This window comes from Acartia tonsa, chromosome 1 (assembly GCF_053477335.1).
Source record: "Acartia tonsa isolate MP-2025a chromosome 1, ASM5347733v1, whole genome shotgun sequence".
NCBI classification, from domain to species: Eukaryota; Metazoa; Arthropoda; class Copepoda; order Calanoida; family Acartiidae; genus Acartia; species Acartia tonsa.
In genome coordinates this window covers 17,434,213-17,456,078 of record NC_137260.1, presented here as the reverse complement: position 1 = coordinate 17,456,078, position 21,866 = coordinate 17,434,213, and the positions used below count along the sequence as shown (strand labels likewise).

The window sequence follows — 21,866 nt, the reverse complement described above, 5'->3', positions numbered from 1 at the left end:
ATAACATTTTTATTTTTTTACACTGAAAGCACGACCCGAGTTTACCACAAAGAAAGCAATTATTAACCCAAATCTACTCATTCCAACATTAAATAACAATAAATATACAAATAAACATACAAATTAGGATTAAAGGAATAATCAATATGACTGGAAATTTGTTATTTAATAAAAATCTGCAGTTTACCTTTTATTTTTCTTCAAGAGAATGCATAGTCACAAACAGAATATAAACATTTTTTTTTTATAAAAGTTAGCTAAAATAACATTAGTAAAAGAAAAGTATTGTTCAATTGAAGTGTAACCAAGACCATAAAAAAAGAAATAAATGACTTACAGACCGACAGTCCAAAGAATATTAACAATCCTTTATCCATTCCATATTATAATAATGTTTATTAATCGTTGGAAAATGGTTTAATGACCCTCAAGTCAAACAGTCAACCACTGGACATTTTTACAAATCATTTACATATATTTTCGTGCTATTGTAGCTACACTATAAAACAAAATTGTTATATTTCAGCTGATTTTTAAATTGTAAAGATTTGAGGCTTACAGGCGGCAGAGGCGCGGCTGCCTAGCCATGTATAAAAGTATACCCGTACGTCTGTAAAATTTAATTTTCTTTACTGCTATTAAAGATAGATTTTAAATTTTACTGTGTAGATCCTATTGACCAAGGAACATCTACTTAATAACTCACCTTGTTCGCCTGTCTATCAATTTATCGCATCGTTGTAGACAGAAGGCCCGGGCTAACAAAACTGTTATTGATTTTATTTTAGAAATCGTGAAAAATTGTCTAAAATACAATGCTATACATAATTTTTCAGCAAAGCTGAGAACCCGTTCAAATCAATTTCGAATCCATACTGGAAAATGTATAAACTATTTAAGCTTCGAAGTTCGCCACTTATGGGTGTTGTTTTTATAGGAGCGAAGATACATTTCAAGAGTTATCTAATAGTTTGTCTGTCTGTCTGCTCTAAATAGTAAACATGCTCACCTTGGAGTGTGGCCAGCTAATTTTGCCTGAAAAAAGGAATAAGAATAAAATACAAAAACTCACATAAAAATTTATTCATCATTAAAAACTCCACTTTGTTTAGTTTTTAAAATAAAAAAATAGATTTTTTTAAAAACATTTAATGTTTAATAAACAATATAATTAATATATTGTATATTACATTCTAAAGAAAATCCATCATAAAAACAAATATTGAACCTTTAAATTTTGTGATGTTTTATACATGTTTACAAAAAGAAAAAAGAGCAAAAAGGCATATTAATTGAGTTTTTAGTAACTAAACTATCTATAAATTACTTTGTCTGTTCGTCAGTCCGTCCACAAGGCTATGGGGGAAATGGGATTTTCTCAGCTGATATTTAAATAGACACCTAAATTTTAGTGATGTATCCCTTTAACAATGAGCATCCAGTATATAAGTTAATTGCTCCGTCGGTCTGTTACCATTTTTAAAGGTTTCGTACTTTTTCAAACAGAATTCATTACATGTACTCTTTTTCTTACTGAAACTGAACATCTGCTTCATAAAACACTTTATCCGTTTGTCCATCAAAAAATTTGGTAACTTAAGGATGTTATAAATATATTTTCTATTGATTGTAAATATAGTATAGAAAAACGTTTTTCACAGAACGTTTTTTTTATGGTAATTGAATTCCCAAATTGCCTCTTATGAAATGTGTAAGTTTATGAAATCTTTGATTTAACCTTCATCTTAAACTTATAACCTTCTTCTTTTAGATTCACCTACTTTTCAAAACTTATTCTTTGCACTTGAATTTCTGTTTTCATAGAAATGCAGAAAATATTTTAGCAGCCATTAAAACTAAAAAAAACTATAAATATGTATAACTTGCATTGTTTCATACACAGTTGACTGCAGAAATGTAAATGTAGGCTAACCAATCGGAATTTTCTTACAATGTGTAAAGTATAAAGTGTAGTGGCGTGCACACAGTGTTGCCAACCCCTCGTAATTTTGTAAGGAGGATGTATACCCCCCCTACATCCCGCATTCTGCACGCCTTTGATAGAAGGTATTATGATGATACTGATTCCTTTAAAAAAATAGATTCTTATAGTCTTTACTTTAACCAAAAATTAAATTAACAATTATAATTGATAGGTAGATATCTTAGTTAAATAAAATGTTCAAATAGCTAAAAAAAATATGTTAATGGTTGTTTTAGGACTTCACTTTCTAGATTTACCATATTTATATATGAATCTGCATTGCATATATTTAATTGTATTTTAATGTTTAATAGTTGGGACACAAAACTTATATGATTACAGAATACATCTAGAAAGTTGGAATTTGAACAAAACTATTCAAGGTCATTTATCCATCGTATTATAGACTGTATTATATGAAAAAATACAAAATAAAAACAAGTTTTTTTAGCCACTAGAGGCCGAAGGCCCGGGCTTTCGAAACTGGCATTTATTTTATGCCTTTTATTTTAATATTCGTGGAAAATTGACTCTAATCCAGTGAGTATAATTGAAGCCCTACTGGAAAAAATATTGCAATAATATTTTTTGTGGAATATTAATTTGTTTGTTAAAATGGAAAGATATTTTCAATGATTAATCAAAGCTTTAATATACCTCATAACTTTTTGCTTTAAGATTTTTTGTTCGAAATCTTTTGTTGATTAATAGAGAAACAAGGGTGGTAACATCCATATAGCAAATCTAATAATGACAGCGAAATGGCTAGAAAGTCTTATCAATTTTCTATAATTTTCATATTGCATATGTAAGTATTGACATAATTGGTTGTTTTTTTATCTGTCATAAAAGATTTTGTTAAAATGAATGATTTTTTTCCCTTAATGATACATAAGTTTTTCAACCATAACAGGATTTTAAAAGAGAAATGAAATTATTAATGCATTTGATTTTATCTTGAAAAATCTAATCTTATATAAGATTATTTTTGTCTGCTCTAACGCTTTTTAAACAGAAAGAAAAATACATAAAATATGCTGTATAGCTTACTTATGTCGGTTTGTTCAATGTTATTTTATCCTGACCTCACCGAATAAAGTTGAAGAGTTTTCTTCAGAGATGGTTGCCCTGCCCAGTATCTTACCTGTGGCATATAAGTTGTCCAGGCAGGAGCGGCTATCCAAACATTTCCGCGGAAAACAGTCATCACTACAAAATTAACAAATTAGCTGGCTATGCAACTATATATCATCTATCTCACTCATACTAACTTATTTTATTTTTATATTATAATATGGCCATAATATAAGACAAAAAATGAATAATAAAGAATTAAAGCACAGCTTTTTGAAGAAATAATTCAAACAAGTGGACAAAAGGCGTGCAAAGGAGACGATGTTTATAAAAAAAAACAAGGCAGCATTATTAAAAAATTATTTAACAATAATAAAAAAAGATAAAAGTAATTAATTATTATCTTAAAATACGATAAATAAATAATATGAGTATTTATTAATGCGCAATTAGTCAACAATTAGAATAGGCCTGTAGGCTGACTATCAACAGAATCTTTGCTACTAAACATTTACCTAGATAAATAAGAGACTTTGATCCAGGGGCAACTATTAAATTATCAGGATCTAAGTCAATATCATCCTGTTCTTTATGAAACTTACATATCTCTTTCCTAAATAGATAATAATTAAGTCCAGGGGCAACTATTAAATTATCAGGATCTAAGTCAATATTATCCTGTTCTTTATGGAACTTACAAATCTCTTTCCTAAATAGATGATAATTAGATCCAGGGGCAACAATTAAATTATCAGGATCTAAGTCAATATTATCCTACATTCTTTATGGAACTTACAAATCTCTTTCCTAAATAGATAATAATTAAGTCCAGGTGCAACAATTAAATTATCAGGATCCAAGTCAATATTATCCTGTTCTTTATGAAACTTACATATCTCTTTTCTAAATAGATAATAATTAAGTCCAGGGGCAACTATTAAATTATCAGGATCTAAGTCAATATTATCCTGTTATTTATGGAACCTACACATTTCTTTCCTAAATAAATAATAGTTAAGACTAGGGGCAACAATTAAATTATTAGGATCCAATATTATCATGTTCTTTATTTAACCTACAATTACATATCTCTTTCCTAAATAAATAATAATTAGAGCCAGGGGCAACAATTAAATTATCAGGATCCAAGTCAATATTATCCTGTTCTTTATGGAACTTACATATTTCTTTCCTAAATAGATAATAATTAGAGCTAGGGGCAACAATTAAATTATCAGGATCCAAGTCAATATTATCCTGATCTTTATGAAACTTACATATATCTTTCCTTAATAAATAATAATTAAGTACATGGAAGCTCTGATATGGAAGGACAAACGAACATTAACACTTGTAGATTGTCAGAACTGAATTAGCAGAATATTAATGCATCAGTACAAACAATATTGTAAGTAGATTTGTTGCAAAACTGCATAAATAGATGATACTGTTTTAGGACATACTTACATTTTTGGGACTTGTATATAGAGATGCTTCGCTTATAACATTGTACCTTGTTGTAATAGGAATCAGTTTTCAAAAAAAGAATCGGATAATTTTAACATACAAAAATTTGTTGTCAAAAAAGTTAAAAATCGACATGTATAAAATGGACATACGGACATTCTGGTATTGATTATACAGTTGCTACGCTTTATAAATTGTACCTAACTACTACAGGAATCATCATGCAAAGTTTGGAATCGATAGGACAATTCTAACCTGTTTAAATTAACGAAAAGAGCTAACCGTGACGGATGGACGGACCTACCCTAATTATAGAAAAGCTTCGCTTTTAAAAACTTTTAAATGTATTGTATTGTAACTTAAATAAATTAATGGTCATAGTAATCCGATATTATGGAAGGAAAATCTGATAAGAATCCCCAAAGTGTAGAATGTCTGTGCTTCTTTTTATACTTTTTATGTACGTGAGATTTCCTCCTCTGTACTATACATATTGTTTCCTGTGTAAAAGTTAGACAAAAGGAAATGAAATCTGCTAGCCCTGGGATACAGGAGTTGATACATTAAGTCTCCAGCTAAAAATGAATCAAAAAAATGTTGTCAATAAACCCATTCCCTTCTTAAATTGATTCCAAAAGACCAATTTTATTTTTTTCCCTCCTCTTAAGATTTTTTTTCCATTGAAGTTGGGTTTGGGGGAGGGGGGGGGGTGATTTAATCCTATATTGAATTATTTGGCAAAATACATTGAACCTATGAAAAACTTTTGTAAGTGCTGCAGTCAAAGAGACCTTTATGGCCAACTACCATATTCTCTTATCCATGCTTAGACCCAACTTTTTAAAAATTTTTTGATAATGAGTGAAATTTGTGTGTTTTATCCTTTTCCTACTCTTACAATAGATAATCATATACATAGAAAAATCGAATGGTAATAAATAATGATTAAAAATTCTTTGAAAATAATGAAATTGACACAAAAAGAAAATTGTAAGAAAAAAAACAAAGAACATAAAAAGAGATGGTTTAAAAGATTAAATTCCATTATTATAAATTACTAAAAGTTATTAGTAATTCTAAGTAATTAACTCTGCTTTTTTGAGTATTCTTATATAACTGAATTTAAATATGTTTAATTCAATTTGTTTTTTCCTAGAATAAAAAAGTAAAAATTAATTTTACAGCTACACTATAACTTAAATATCAAATTAGAGAAAATTGCAAGCAGTGGCGTGCGGTAGGGGTTGTATTAAGGTCACAACACCCCCTTTTGGGGAAATTGATAAGGCCTTTCCCTTTTTTCACCATCTATAGGTTTCACACCCCCAGTGAATCGCTGTGCATGCCAATGATGGCAAATGTTTATATTAATTTAAATCTAATCAAGTTTTTTTTAATAAATAAATAATTACATTTACTACTTCTGTATGTTTTTATCCTTGTTTTTCTAATACCTAAAAATATACTAACCTTAATTCCAAGTCACCAGCAACACTGAATAATATATTTAACCAATAAGAAACATATTTTAACAAGGACAGAGAGTTTCAATTGTAGCACAACTAATTTTGGTTGAGTGCTTTAGAGGAAAACAATAGAGAGGGAAGGGGTTAAATAACTGTATGTCCCCACCCCGTGGACCCTCTGCCGACTTTCAATTGGGTCAATAGCTTCGGGATTAGCCAAGTCGCTAAAAAAGAGCAGAAAGCAATTTGCTAGCAGACGAAAACGATATTAGCTGCGCTACTTATATTAAAAAAATTTCTTGTTTTAAAGTAAGGTTTAGCATGATTTAGTTTTGTTTCATTTGTTTTATGGCCAACTATACTCATGAATAAATAATGGCAGTATCCTTTTACAATTAAAAAAGCCTTTCATAAAAACATTCTCTTAATTGTTAGCTACTTCTCTGGAGACCTCTAGGGGCTCTTGATGGAAGTTTTGATTTTTAATAGGAGAAAAATGGGGCTGGGGGTAATTTTCCAGGGGCAGTTTCTCTTGGAGGGGATGGGGGGGGGGGAGGTTAAGTAACCTTTCTTCAAAATATTCATAAACTTTTCCTGGGCCAAAAAATAGCTTCACTATAAAGAAGAATCATATAGGTCCAGTGGTAAGCGATATCTTAAGCTACAGTTAGATACACAAATAGGCATCATGTTACCTTTAAGTTAGGATAGTTTCAAAGCTTTTTAGAATACAATTATAAAGCATATTGGATATAAATCAAAAAAACTTTTTGCATGGTTTAATAATATATGTGTTTTATCTGCCATTGATTATTCCTAGACTTTTCTGTCTATCGGCGATATTTATTTTGAGAGGGAAAAATTAAATATTATGGATACTATTAAATTATTATTCCTCATAAATACAACTTTGGCGTGACATACTTATACAAAATATACATCAAAATGCGTACATTTATTTTACAAGATTTTAGAATTTAAAGAACTGTAATATGGTATGATTTACACCTTCTAGAAGCATGTCTGTTTGTTGCCTACTTTTCTATGAAAAAGGGCCCCGGTGAAGAAAAGAACTTCCGTCATTTTTCTTTAAAACAAAACAAAAACTAAAAGGTTATGGAAATAAATACCCTTAACACACTCCCCTGAAAACTTGAATCACCAAAGGTATGTGTACCACTTAGGTTATCCATTCCTATGATGTGTACCTAGACCCTTCATTGTGGTTGCATTTAGTAAATTATTTCTTCAAAAATTTGATTTATTCATTGGGGCAGTAAAGTAATTGTTTTATAATTCATAAACTAGGTTATAAAAGTTATTCATAATATTTTTAGTATAACATTTTATTTTTAGTATCCTTTTTTTACAATGTTATTGTTTTGTGATACGAATAAAGTACAATTAAAAAAATAAATAGCTAAAAATACAAAATAACAATGTTATATCTGAAAAATAACTTTCCCATTAAACTTTAAAAATCCGGAAATAAACAAGGAAAAGCCCTTCTCCTTTCTCACTTTGATAGTAATAAACTATACGTTCATTAAAGTTTAGCAACTATTTGACGTAATAATCCTTGTTAACCATTACAAAGAGCTTTTTTATTATTTAAAGGCTGATGGTACCGATGTTATGTCTAGGGGAGAGGCTGCTGTGTATCCCACTGTCAAAACCCCTCGGCTCTTTATATTATGAATATACAACGACAAACAAACCCGATTACACCTTTTTTCCGAAAGTTTTATGATAATTAGTTGAACCTGTTTAAGGGCCATGACACATGCCTGATATACCAACAATAGGTGCCATTTTTAACATCTCTAGTTTGACTCTGTATATATTATCTTATTGAGTTGAATTCCTGAGGTAATCATGCACGTGAGCGAACTCTGAAAAAACATGTTTATGCATTATTACTATATACTAAATGGAAAAAGGCCATAAAAAAGTTTCGGGCCTTCCCTGGATTAAGCATAGGAAGTAAAATGGTATTAAACTTCTCAGTGACCCATATTAAATGGAGAACTCAATTAATTGACTGAAATACCTTACTGCTTGAAATAATAGAAAAAAATTGTAGGACATTTACTTAAATATTTGTTTCTCGCGAACAACTAGATAGAAAAAAACTGTAGGCGCTTCATGCTAAACTACCACCTAACCCTTTGTAAGGGACAGACGGACATTAACTACTTCTTAAAAGTCTAATGACAGGCTTTCAAATAAAATAAAAATTCTATGAAATCTATTGTTTTAAACGAGCATCTTAAGTACTATGTAATTAAAACTATTATTAATCAAGAATCGGCAGCCATGCGTCAGCCGCGACTAAGCCTCTAATTAAAACCCATTTGGGTGCTCAAAATTTTTTTTTAAAGGAATGCCATATTTTGGTCAGGTTTAGACTTTCAGCTGGATCTTAAAATTGTTAATGGTTGATTTCCCTGAGGCTTACAGGCGGCTGCCGAGACCTGTTATTACCTGTGTTGACGGTATTGTAAGTATACCTTTTAATTTTTGTACCAGACAATCAGGAACAGGAAAGGGTGACTGGCCAAATCCAAAGTGGACAATATCTTCTCCATTAGCCTAATAAAATATAATATGATTTAAATAGAGTGTTAGAACCTAAGTCATGTAAAACACTAAGGCTTGATCAATATTTGTTTATATTTTTTAATGATAAAAAATTATATAGCAAAGCTATTTTAAAATGAATTATAGACAGCACACATAAAGAAGGTAAAAAGATGATCTTAAAAAAGGATATTTTACCTTTCTCCTTTTAATCTCTTCGTTGAAAGCTGAAATGAACAAAGATTAGGTAATTGAAACCATTTTCAAAAGTATTTGGTACTACTGTAGCTACTTTATAAATAAGGCAAATTTGCCACGTACCAAACTTACTTACAATAATATCTACAACTTTCTGCATTATTAAAAAATAATGTTTTCATTGTAACCGCTGCCTGGGAGGGAGGGGACATTGGGATGTTTATTACACTAGTCCCAAAAGTTTTTTTTTAAAACGTTAATGTTTCAATCGTTGGCTTAATAACTTTGAGGACTTTTAATGAATTTTGGTTGGTTGGTTGATGAAGTCGAGTGTTCAAGCATTTTAACTACTGCTGCACTGCTTATAAACTTGCTGTACTTGTTGCTCCTCTTTATACATATCAACCTATTTATGTCTAAATTTAAATATAGTAATGTATAATTTGTATATTGCATACTAAAATACCAGACGTGGTACTATGACTTCCATTTAAGACAAAATTGAATTAGTGCGAATCGATTTCAGAAAAGACAAAGAAAATCATGTGGAGCTTTAAGTGCCTAACCATATGGGGCTACCTTGTACCCAATATAACTTTAAACAAAAGTTTACTCGCCCCTTGTTCGACTTTTCACTTTTTGGAAACCGCCAATCTAATATTTGTTTTGTTAGGAGCAACTAGGGTCTCTGTAATCAAAGTGGCAGAGAGAGGCTAGAAAAATATCTGAAAACTATCCCTAGACTGAAATAAATATCATTAGACCATCACAGGACCCAAAAAAGAGAACCAAATCAGTTCAGTAGTTATTGAAATCTCAAGCTTCAAACAAAAAACTCTTACTACTTTTTGATATAGGGTAAATTGTAAGTTCACAGAAAATCTTGAGAAGAATTCCAACATGAAAGAAATAAAAGAGCTGCACCAAGACAATGTATTTGAGTAAAAGTATGAGATGTTAATCTAGGCTAGGTTAGGTAAAGATTGGTGTCCCGCAGGGTTAGAGTAAATCTTGAATATTAACAAATATATTAACATTTCTGCACGTTTTTTTCTCTATAAATGTTGCTATTTGATTAGACCTACTGATTTAAAACTTGTAGAGTAGCTGCGCTACTACAATAATTGAAAAATTGTCTGCTCCTACAAAGTTATGCGGTATCTTGAATAATCTAGGGTTATACACTGGGGACCTATGGCAGCAAGAAAATATATTTTATTTTAACTCTAGTTCTTATATGTGTATGTGAATAGATGTAATCTCATTGGCGTATGGGAGAGAGGTGCAAAATTGAAATTGGGGTGGTCTTCCTTCCCCTTTTTTCTATTTAAGTTTCACACTCGCATGACAAAACTCTGTGCACGCAACGGTAGGTAATTGTATTTCAATAATAAAGTCTCAATTACATAACTTTAAAGGCTTTATCCCTTTGTGAGATCTTAATGGAGTCACATATAGACATAAATAAGGACTGAGTTAAAGTGTACACTTCTTTAAATTCCTTTATCTGGATGTGACAATATAAATGTTTAATTCAGGAAGAGGACATTGGCACACTTATAATAAATAGTCCAATGTTTAGTCCAATATCAAAGTCAATGTGCATTAAAAGCAAAATATTGGGATGGAATATAAAAAGTTGATTTTACTTTCCCGATTTCCCTGTTGAAATTAGAAAGTACTTGGATATTATGAGAGATTCTCGCATACCCTGATAAAATATTTCTCTTGGCATAACCTCTTTACAACTTTCCTCCATCCCATCCCCTGACCATGAAGGTAATATTGACCATTATATGAGGACTATATTATATTAGGTATTCGCGTCCTAAATTGACGAAAACAATTCCCATGTCTCAATATTCACGTATTCTATATCCACTAAATTAGACAATGGTCTCAAAAAAGTTAAGAACTACATCTCATGAACAATTGTAGGTAAATTGTAATTGCACAGTTCTACTTCAATTTTCTCAAAATAACAAGGACGAAAATTTGAATAAATGCGGCATAAACCAAATACAGTAGAACAATGACAATAATATCCAATAATGGCAATAAATAGCCAAATTTTAGTAGAATACTAAAAGTATATTAAAACCTAGAAAACACAATAAATAACAAAAAATAGACAAAAGGCATTAAATTAAGCATTTTTAATAGCAATTAAAAGAAACATTTTTTTTCTGATAAAGGAGAAGATATAGAATAGAGAATAATAAAAACTGCAAGTGACAAGAAAAATAAGACACCAAAACACCAACACACTAGCTAGCAATAAATACTTGTAGAGTAGCTTCGCTTCTAAACTAAAGTTGTTACCTAAATTAGAAGCCCCAGAATAACCTAACAGATCCTCTCTTAACAAACTCATTTTTAAAAGTCTAAATATCACCAAAAAATGAAATTATGAATTATAACTTTGATTAGAAAAATATTTTAACTAATAAAGAGCTAGATGTCAATAACAACTAAAAAAGTCCATGAGATTTCTTACATATGTTTTTTATAACTTGATTTCAAAATGTTATTTTTGTTTGTTTTTAACTTTACATAATAAAGAACTTTAAAAATAACAAGGAAGGCTTCTTCCATAAAAAATATGTATATTCAAGTATGGAAATATAATATTTCAAGAAGGTGTTGTTGTATTTTTAAAGACCATTTTATGATAGGTGTAAATTTCCTAAAAACGTCGGCCTAAAAACTTCCATATTTGGAGCTATTTTGTGAACTAGGATCTAGTGTCTGCGCTTCTAGAAGCTTAAGTTTTTATTTTCTGATAACATAAAACTACTCACTGTAAATATGTTCTCTTTACGAATTGCATTCAGAATTAAGTGCATGAGAATAAGCCGCCCTTAGCCGCAGCCAACTGACCAAGCGACTTTGACGAAACTATAGCCGGTGTAATACTTAATCAATTGGCTTAGAAAATAAAGAAGTAGTAGTCGCAACTAACTGTAATAATTTGGAATTGAAAAATCTGAGTGGCCTCAGCTGCAGCCACCCTAAGTCACAGCCATTATATTTCAATTCACCGAATGGCGTGGCTGCCGACCCCCGACAAGAATAAAATTAGATTCTAATTCATACCCTTCGAAGGAAATTTATTTGTTTGCAATTTGGAATTTTTTATATCGCTGCTGGACTCTTTGTTTTAAACACTTTTGTTTGGTAATACTATCTGTTTCTATCTTCAGATGCCAATTCCCTGAATATAAAATGCAACCTGGTCATTACTATAAGTTATTTCCAGTATTAATGCTATTGCTCATGTACGCTTTTGAATATCTGTTTCGAATATTTCCAGTTGTGGAAATTCTGCATGATAACCATATGTGCGTCCAGCGGTTAGCAGTAATTTTCTTGTACATTCAATGATTTTATATATATTGAGATGCTAGCTTAAGATTGAAATATCTCCTTTTTAGGGAAGCTTTACTTGGTCCCGGGATGGTTTTAAGATATATTATTTTTACGTATTTAAGTCTTGGTATGGTTTCATGCTTTATTTCAATTTCTCTATACTCATTTGGAGAGAGCGTCCCTAGATGTTAGGGGCGTAGCTACTAGTTTAACATATAAAACTGTAATTTACTTTTACTTTAAACAAAAGTATGCGGTGTTATTAATCTCTATTTTTCTGGAAAACTTTTTTGCTAAAAAAGTAACACAATGGGTTTTACAAGAATAAATGGATAATTGGATAAAGGGTAAAATTCTTGGCCATTATACAGATTCATCTCACTACCTAGCTCATTTAATACTACCGGATAAATATGGTAATAATGGATATATTATTACAAGATTTTCATGTTCTATAATAAAGTGAACTCTGTAGCGGGCTAAAAAAAACGATCCTCCCCATCAGCCTCCTTTACACCCATCCCCTCTCTTCCTACTGTAAATAAAAATAAAAGCGAGGGAAAATTGCAACCTAAATTGACGACAATTCTTCTCCTGTCAATATATCCACGTAAGTTCTACATTCATTATTGTAATATCAAATATTGATGTGATGTGAAGATGATCTCCATCTTCAAAGTTAAAATATTGTATAGACACAACTGCTGATTTGTTTCTCTTTATTCCTGTAAAAGCCAGGGAAAAATCTGACAGGTTTGATACATTATAACCCTGCCAGCTAACCACCATGCAATACTAAATGTTGATCAAACTTTCTCACAATTTTTTCTCGAAAAAACTATTCCATAATTATGACTCTTAAGTATAACAGGCTTATAAATGTCAACAACATCTTCACTATTATCACTTCTAATATTTTCTAAACTAATAATCGAAGGTCGGGAACCGCGCCTGGCAGCTACTACTTTAGGTGTCTGTGGATTCGGATAGCTGCGACTGATGTAACTAAAAGTAGCCGCGGCTTAGAGTGGCTTGGGCCTAGTGATACAGAGGATTGCTTGATCTTTGTCAAAGTAACTCAGCCATCTGAAATCCGAGCGGTTATTTATGGCTGCTACTTTAGTTTTGTCAAAGCTATTTTAACGAGTATTATAGCAGTTAAAGCTGCAATAAAAGCCGTTTGTGCGGGTGTTGCTGATGTGGCAAAGGGTGCTAATCATTTCCAAAATAAAACTTAGATTATTATTTTTCAAAAAAAATATACTAAAATACTAGTTTAGAACCCCTAGTAAACAAAATATCACTTCAAGCACTGCACTGGTTAAATAGATGCCTGGAGGGTGAAATCAGAAACCCCTTTCTTTGACGCCGAATTTAAACATTAGATCAACACTCCTGGCATAATCTGGGGTATAATCAATTTTCACACCTGTATAATATAGCTGCCGTTTTGGCATTGTAATTCTTCATAGTTATATACGGAAAAACTATTGCTAGCTTTTTCCTCGTAAAATAATACATCAACTTTTCAATTTGTTTTCACATTTTCTATATTTGTACATTTTTTCAAAATGAATCTAGTCATATTGATAATAATTCAATGGTATGTTAGAAATCAATTATTGCAGTGGTGTATCGAAAGCAAACCTTTTTAGAAATATATTCATACTCTTTTGGAAATTAAAATATCCAAGTACAATTTGATTCTGAGTAACTTTACTGTCTGTGATTTTTAAAATCGTTCAATAAGCAAAAACAATTTTGTAATACAGTTTTTATTGATGAAGAGATAGTAGATTAGATTTGTTTCTGAAAAATAAACTCAAAATTAAGGTTTATTCAAGTTAACAGAAAGTTAGTTTGAATTATTATTTAACAATATGCAGCAAATTGTGTAACTTTTTTTGTGAAACAAACAATTAAGTGAAATATGCTACGGAAAAAGTTCTGATTTTGAGATATAGAAGAATAATTTCAAAATAATGGAATGGCAGGTTTGTATTTGTATTACAACATAAAAAAACGTTTAGTTAGATAATATGAGAAAAAAATAAGAGCTACATATACATATATCTTATAAAACAAGGTAAACGATTTAATAAATTATTTTTATTTGTAAATTATAAAAAATCGGTTTATACACTACAAGGCAGTAAATAGATTTTACAAATATTATCTAAAAGATAGCTTTCCGCGGACAAAAAATGTACAATTATGAGATTAAAATCAGTTTTGTTAGCCCCGAGACGCAGAAGGCACGGGCAAACAAAACTGGTTTTTAATATTATGATTGTGCATTTTTATATTTGTAGAAAACTGATTAAAATACGATACATAATTTTTTAGTGTTGTTGAGAACCGGTTCTAATCCAGAGAATATTAATAGCGTTCGATGACATACTGTAAAAATTGTTCTTCTTCTCTTGAAAGCTTGAGACTGATTGATTCAGCTACTTGTTAGGCAGGTGTAGGTTTATTGTTGCCATCATCAATATAATCATCAAAATCTGTAGTTGATGAAATAGGTGGCCTACTCATATCATAAACCATACTCATCAAAATAAGGAGTCAATGCCATGCACAATAATTGCAAAAAACAAGAATGACAACATCCATAATAGCGAAGCACTGAAACGGTAGGACAAACGGACATTAACACTTATTTAGTTTCACAACTGAATAATCAGAATATAAATGTATAAGAGTCGAAGTAAATTTTTTTAAAAAAATGCTTGATACAGGATAATGTTTTTGGACACACTTACATTTTTAGGACTTGATTATAGAGTTGCTTTGCTTATAATATTATACTTTGTTGTCCCAGGAATCAACATACCAAGAATCAGACAAATCGGATGATTAGATCACATAGAAATTTGTTGTTAAAAAAGTAAATAAATCAAAATGTTTAAAATGAACGTACGGACATTCTTGTAATGATTATAGAGTTGCTACGCTTTCTAAATAGTACCTAACTTCTAAAGGAATCACCATGCACAGTTTGAAATCGATAGGACAATTCTAACATTCCTAAATTAACGAAAGAAGCTATCTCTCTGTGACGGACGTACGGACCGACCCTAATTATAGAAAAGCTTCCCTTTTAATAATTTTGTATTAAAAATTGTCCCAATAGATTTTTATTTCTAAATTTTAAGATTAAAGCTTATTAAAGGGAGAGGAGAACTTTAATTGAATAGATGAACACCTACACATAATCCAATTTTTTATGAAATATAGTATTCAAGGGACAGCGAAAAGTGTCATGTGTGACGTCATAAAATACATCCATAATCCATCTCTTTTTTTACGGTTCCTTTCCCACTTCTCCTCTAATCCCACACATGACACTTTCAGCTGTCCCAGTATTCAATTGTTCCAATATATAGTTTTCAATGTATAGATTTATTAGATTGTTTGTTCATATAAATTCTTATTCTTTGGGTTAAGTTTATATTTATGGTATGTGCCTTGTGGGTGGTTCTGTTGATATGTTAGGTCTAGAGGTTGGGCTTGGTTCTACTTCTAAAATAGTATAACTGTAGTGAATTTTTTATTTGTTAATAAATAATTAGATTTGCCGTCTAATGTCCCCTCATGTATTTTTATGTTGTCCAAATAATATGGCATTATTGTAAAACATTTTTCCTACTTACAGTATACGTTACGAAAAATGACCGGTCTTTAAAATGTTCCTGCCTCCCATCTAATAAACCCTATTTTTGTATGTGTGCTTTTTATATATATGTATAATTGTGTGTGTTGAGGTCAATTAGATAAAAGAACTTTTACCAACATCCGGCAGGCTATAAAAGAAAAAATTCAAAATGTCAAAATTCAACCTATTATATTTTAAGTGAATTTTATTTAAACCCAAAAATCACATGGTAAAATTAATTTTAGCTCTCATACAAGTCAATTGAGCACAAAAAGCATGGATTAAGAACTCAAAATCAATAAAATTTGGGCTTTGTGCCCATGGTGCCAAATTTTCAGATCTCAGCCCACAGAGGGGCTAGAAAAAAGTTATTTAGCTTTTTAGTATTGGCAGAAGGAATAAAAGGCAGTTACTATTTGAACCCATAGTCTAAAATGACTTTAGAGTACCCTTAGGGCCCCTTATAGGCTAAAATTGAGACATTTTCCATTTTCAATTTTCAGGATATCAGGTATTAGTCTTTGGCTTGACTTTAGCTCGCTATAAGTGGAACTAGAGTTGAAATATTGGAGTTTAGTCTTCTCTACCCTCTCACTGTGGTATCTCAGTGTACTATCCTAGCTTGGTAGCTTGATATCTCAACTATCAAGGCGCTGAGACAACTTTTAGTGAGACCGCTTCGGTAGAGGAAGGAAAAAAATTCACTCAAAATACATAATTGATTGATTTTTGACATTTTGAATATCTTCTTTAATAGCCTGTCAAATGTGGGTAAATGTTCTTTAATCTCATTGACCGCAACAAACACAAGCATACATATGTATAAAGAGCACACACACAAAAAATATGGTTAAAACTTAATTAGAAGGGGGGCAATAGCATTTTAAAGACCGGTCATTTTTTGTAACGTATACTGTAATATGGTTAGGTGACGAAAAAATCATTTTTCATTCTTGTCAAAGAATCATGAATTCAAAGTGAATTTTTATTCTAATTTTCTCTGTACCCAAGAAAGTTATATTATACCTGTTGTGCTTTGTATTGGTGCTTTAGTAGTAGCTACAGGAGTAGATGATATTGGAGGTCTTGAAGATGATTCTGCTGTACTTGATATAGGCGGTCTTGTTGTCAAGTTTTCTAAAGAATTAGATTTGTATAACCAGATTTTAAAAATATTTAGGTTGGTTAGGTAGGTATTCAAGATATTGGCATATACCAAAGGTTTGGTATACTTATTATTCTCCAGAATTATCATTTTTATAAGAAGCACATCAATAAAAACAGATAATGATTTTGAAGGAAATAGAGTAGTTGATGTGTTTTGTTATTTGTAATTGTGCTAGATGATTCAAACTAGCAAAGTACATACATATTTATGATGATCTCTAGGGGGCTTTGTGTAACTTTGGGTTCTAGATTATCCACGCACCTTGAAACATACTCCGCGTCCTAATTGGGGAGCAAAGCATTATTCACCGTATAGACATCCAACCCTTTGCTAGCACAACCTTTGTCTTTGTTGTCTAACAAAGCAGCAGTAGGAACCATTTTTAACGTCTTTGTCTACGACGCGGTTTTAAGTCGAGATTCGAACCTATCACCTTCACGACGACAAGCAGATGGCAAGTTGAGACATATCTTAGTATTAAATAATTTCAAATAATCTAATAAAACCTGAATAAGGCATCTCAGCAATGAAAGCTCTGGGTTTATTTTCTTCTAGAATACATTTTTGATTTTTCCAACCAGAATCTAAAATAAAATTTTAAAATAATTAAATAAATTGATTTTAATTTCAGTTATAGGCATGTTAGAATCGCCTTATTGTTTTGATGCTGCACATTATTTTCCCTGTAACAGTTAAATACACTTTACATATCGGAGCAACCTTATAATTATTACCAGAAAGTATGCATGTATGATGATTATTTTTATTTTTTAGTACACAATTTTTATAATTATTGAAGGTTTTTTCTCAATCAATTTTTTAGAATATTAATTCCTTTAGAGATTAGGCTCAATTCATTAGTCAAGTAATACTATTAATTATATAATTTTATCCATAAGCATTGTGTTTAAATAATTTAGTGATACAATCACACAGATTTTTTGTTCAGACTTCAAAATGTTAAACATTTAAATGCGTATTTGTTAATGTTCTTTTGTATGCCCGTGTTCATTATTTATGGAAGTTGCCAAACTTGTTTTTTTAGCTATTTATTTCACTAATTCAATAAGAATTGGAAATAATATTTACTCAAGTTACCTGGAGTTATATAAACACATCTTCCATCAGAAGTTGGATATTTGGCATCCCAATTTGATCTCAAATCATCCTGCATAATAAATTTTAAAGTTTAGTTTAATTATTAAAAACCAGCCAGTAAAGCAAGAATATTTTTAACATTCCATTTAGAAATGAAGTAAAAATCATACAATTTTAAATATTAAAAATCCAAATGTTTGTAAATTAAAATTGTAAATAGGTACGCTGACATTATTACAACTTTTAGAAAAAAACATCCACTGTATTATTTCTGCTGATTGTAAAAATACCATGCACCCAATGAATATTTTGTTACCTTTAACTTCTCCCCATCAGCCCATACCCATTTATCCTGATATGCTATGGAGTTCAGACCAATCCATACTTCTGATCCAGGGGGGAAACCTGTCAATAAAGATTGAAAAAGTGACCAAATTTTGTGGTATTTATTCATTTATATCAATTTTCAATTTTAATATTACACAAATTTTTAAGGAGGCAATAACTTCCTAAAACTTTTTTTTTGTGGGAGAGGTTAAGACTCAGCCACCAACATTTAAAATCAACCACCTTCAGTCTCAGTGACTCTCAGCCTCATTTAGCCTCAGTCATTTTACCAAGCAGCTTTAGCAGCTAGAATAGCTGTAATACTAAGACAAAACTTAAGTAACAAACCAGTTGTTAAGCATCTTGGAGAAAGAAACACACTGAGCCCTAGCCACCATCAATCAAAACCATTAAATTTTAATAGCCACCCTCAGTCATAATTTTCCTCAGCCTTCCTTAGCCACAGAAACCCTCAGCCGCAGCTAGTTATAGTAAACTTCATATTCTGCCCTATCAACTTTGTATTTAGCTGTAGCCACACGATTAAAGGCGTGGATGCCGACACTTACAATTTAAATACCAACCTAGTATTTCATTTTAATTAACTTTGCCTTTTTGATTGTTGGTATACTTGATTTACATTTGTAAAATTGTAACTAAAGACTTACATTTGATAATACTCTTGATAAACTCCGCCTCCTCTTGTGATTCTATTTTGACCAGGCCAGAAGGATTTTCAGCATCGCCGGCGTGCAGATCAATGGCTTTAGCATCGGCAACGTGCCAGTTGAAGTTCAATTCCAGTCCACTAATTAAATCAATTCATAATTGCTTTTTTTTTGTTAATTAGTAGCTCTTTGTAGTGCTATTAAAAAAAGGGAGAATTTTTTAAAAATTGACTGAAAAATCCAAAATAACGTCATATTAGAGTAATAGACTTTTCTAATATGATATCATTCTGGAAACTTCAGCCAAACGTTTTTATAGGTACTATAAAAAGCTTCGCTCATTCATATAAGGCTTTTGAAAAAAATCAAAAAGCATAATATCAAAAATCACATTTTCACAAACAAAATCATTTTATACAAATCTTCTTTGAAAGAGATGAGTCAATAGACTATAAATAACTCTTCCCCCTAAAATAAATGATAAATATTTACCTTGCATAGTAGTTTTTACCAAACTTCTCGTTTTGTATGAAAAATGGAGCCTCCTTACCCTGGAAGATACATTCTACTCCGTCTATTTTGCATTGTTTATACAAAAAATCAGTCAATCAAAAATTTAATTCAAATAGTCCATAAAGTGTGTTAGTATATTTACACACAAAAGTTCATTTGTTTCGAAACTGATTAATATCCGGTCGATTAAAACCGGTTCTACCCACACTGAAAAATTATGAATAGCATCAAATTATTGACAATTTACTACAAATATTAAAATAAAATTCCTAAAATTAATACCCTGGACAAATTTTTAATTTTAATATCCACGGAAAGATGTATATAAAAAGATGTGAAAAATAATTGTTTTACCATTGTATTTAAATAGCATGTGACTAATGCTGAAAACTTTTCATGATTATATGTTTAATTTTTGGTTGCTTTTGGTAATTCATAGTTTTTTTTGTACTAAGACAATCCTGTTGTTGTTTGAGGTTGTGTTGTGGTGGAAATTGGAGGACGTCTTGTTGGCTCTAAAAGAAACCAAAAATCAAAAAATACAAAATTAATGAGAATGTATATAGAATATATTACAGGGGTAAAATTGTTGTCAATTTAGGTTGCTAATATTGACAACATTTATTGGTCTTTTCTTTCATCCAGTAGGAAGGTAGTGGATTAAAACGGGTTGGATGGGGCAATCGTTATTTTAGCCATCTACAAGTTTCACCATATTAGAGTACATGATAATTTGGTGTAAGATTTAAGTAATAATAAATTGATTGTAAGGATATACTTAAAACTACATAAATCCAATAATCCTCATTTGGCTTTGTATTGGAAGGAGTAAGGAAGGTCAGAAATAATAGCCACAATCCAATTATAAAATAGCCTAAAACAACCAAAGCGATGTATGATGCTTCAATAGTTCAGCTACAGACAAAAAACCTTACTACTTTACATTATCCTTATATAAAAGTAACAGGATCTCAGTCTGTATGTGTGTAGCAATGGATCTCGTTGACTATTAAAACGATTTGGTTCTCCAGGTCCTGGGAATTTTATAACTATTTTAGGGAGGGTAGCATTGTAACCCTCCCTAAAGAAATTAACCCTAAAAGATGATCCCCCTCAAAAAAACTCTTTTATTAACTAAAATAGAAAGTTTGGAGTAGTCGAATAGATATATAAGAAAGCCACCTATTTGCAGGTAGAACTTTACCTGGAGTTGGAAGAGGCCAGTAGGTTGTAGGCTTTGCAGGACAAGGAAAACAATATCCATACATGTCACAGAAGAAGTCATAACAGGGGTCAGGAATTGAGGGTGGTGGACAGGCGGGCTGAAATAAATATTACAAATATTGACGAATTAGAATTATTTTTGCATATGAATATATTATTATATGACAAGTGGATTCGCCCCTAACATGTAATTGTAGAGTCTCTGTCATCTAAGGGGTAGAAAATAGCCTAAATCTATTCTAAGACCTAAAGATAAACATTGTATAGTCTTTAAGATATCCTGGGATATATGTTAAGCTTCCCTGAAAAAGAACTCAATCGGTTCAGTAGTTATTAAAATCTTAAGCTTCCCTAAAATATTAAAAACTTCCCATGACTAATGAGAAGCTCCATAGGCGAACCAAATAGGTTTAGTGGTTAGTGAGATACTTCGATTGTTTATATTTCCTACTGGGTAGCTGACTAATATATTTATACCTGATAATCACAACTATAATATGAACAGTAGCATGGATTACAGGGGTCCAGATTGTTTATATTTCCTACTGGGTAGCTGACTAATATATTTATACCTGATAATCACAACTATAATATGAACAGTAGCATGGATTACAGGGGTCCAGATTATTCATATTTCCTACTGGGTAGCTGACTAATATATTTATACCTGATAATCACAACTATAATATGAACAGTAGCATGGATTACAGGGGTCCAGATTATTTATATTTCCAACTGGGTAGCTGACTAATTTATTTATACCTGATAATCACAACTATAATATGAACAGTAGCATGGATTACAGGGGTCCAGATTGTTTATATTTCCTACTGGGTAGCTGACTAATATATTTATACCTGATAATCACAACTATAATATGAACAGTAGCATGGATTACAGGGGTCCAGATTATTCATATTTCCTACTGGGTAGCTGACTAATATATTTATACCTGATAATCACAACTATAATATGAACAGTAGCATGGATTACAGGGGTCCAGATTATTTATATTTCCAACTGGGTAGCTGACTAATTTATTTATACCTGATAATCACAACTATAATATGAA

At 31.0% G+C, this 21,866-nt stretch overlaps 2 protein-coding genes across 2 annotated transcripts in view; both read right to left on the bottom strand.

The window, feature by feature from the left end:
• The window catches only part of LOC145313975 (aspartate aminotransferase-like), a 60,397-nt gene extending 49,169 nt beyond the window's left edge, over positions 1–11,228 (bottom strand). Inside the window, exons 1-8 of the mRNA XM_080153646.1 lie at positions 11,092–11,228; positions 8,770–8,798; positions 8,502–8,583; positions 7,860–7,883; positions 5,996–6,023; positions 3,574–3,671; positions 3,129–3,193; positions 1,010–1,035 (exon numbers count right to left, since the gene is read on the bottom strand). Of these exons, the coding sequence (XP_080009772.1) occupies positions 1,010–1,035; positions 3,129–3,193; positions 3,574–3,671; positions 5,996–6,023; positions 7,860–7,883; positions 8,502–8,583; positions 8,770–8,798; positions 11,092–11,143 (404 nt within the window). The 5' untranslated portion in view covers positions 11,144–11,228. The remainder of the gene's footprint in view (positions 1–1,009; positions 1,036–3,128; positions 3,194–3,573; positions 3,672–5,995; positions 6,024–7,859; positions 7,884–8,501; positions 8,584–8,769; positions 8,799–11,091) is intronic.
• A 2,999-nt stretch (positions 11,229–14,227) lies between these two features.
• Positions 14,228–21,435, bottom strand: LOC145313965 (uncharacterized). Its single transcript, XM_080153635.1, has 11 exons — positions 21,367–21,435; positions 20,775–20,892; positions 20,034–20,085; positions 19,550–19,633; positions 19,058–19,197; positions 18,379–18,467; positions 18,063–18,132; positions 17,471–17,548; positions 16,823–16,933; positions 15,609–15,663; positions 14,228–14,668 (listed from the first exon to the last, which is right to left on the bottom strand). Exons 1-11 carry the CDS (start codon positions 21,424–21,426, stop codon positions 14,596–14,598), a joined length of 930 nt encoding a protein of 309 aa, XP_080009761.1. The 5' UTR covers positions 21,427–21,435; the 3' UTR covers positions 14,228–14,595.
• Between the last annotated feature and the right edge of the window lie 431 nt (positions 21,436–21,866).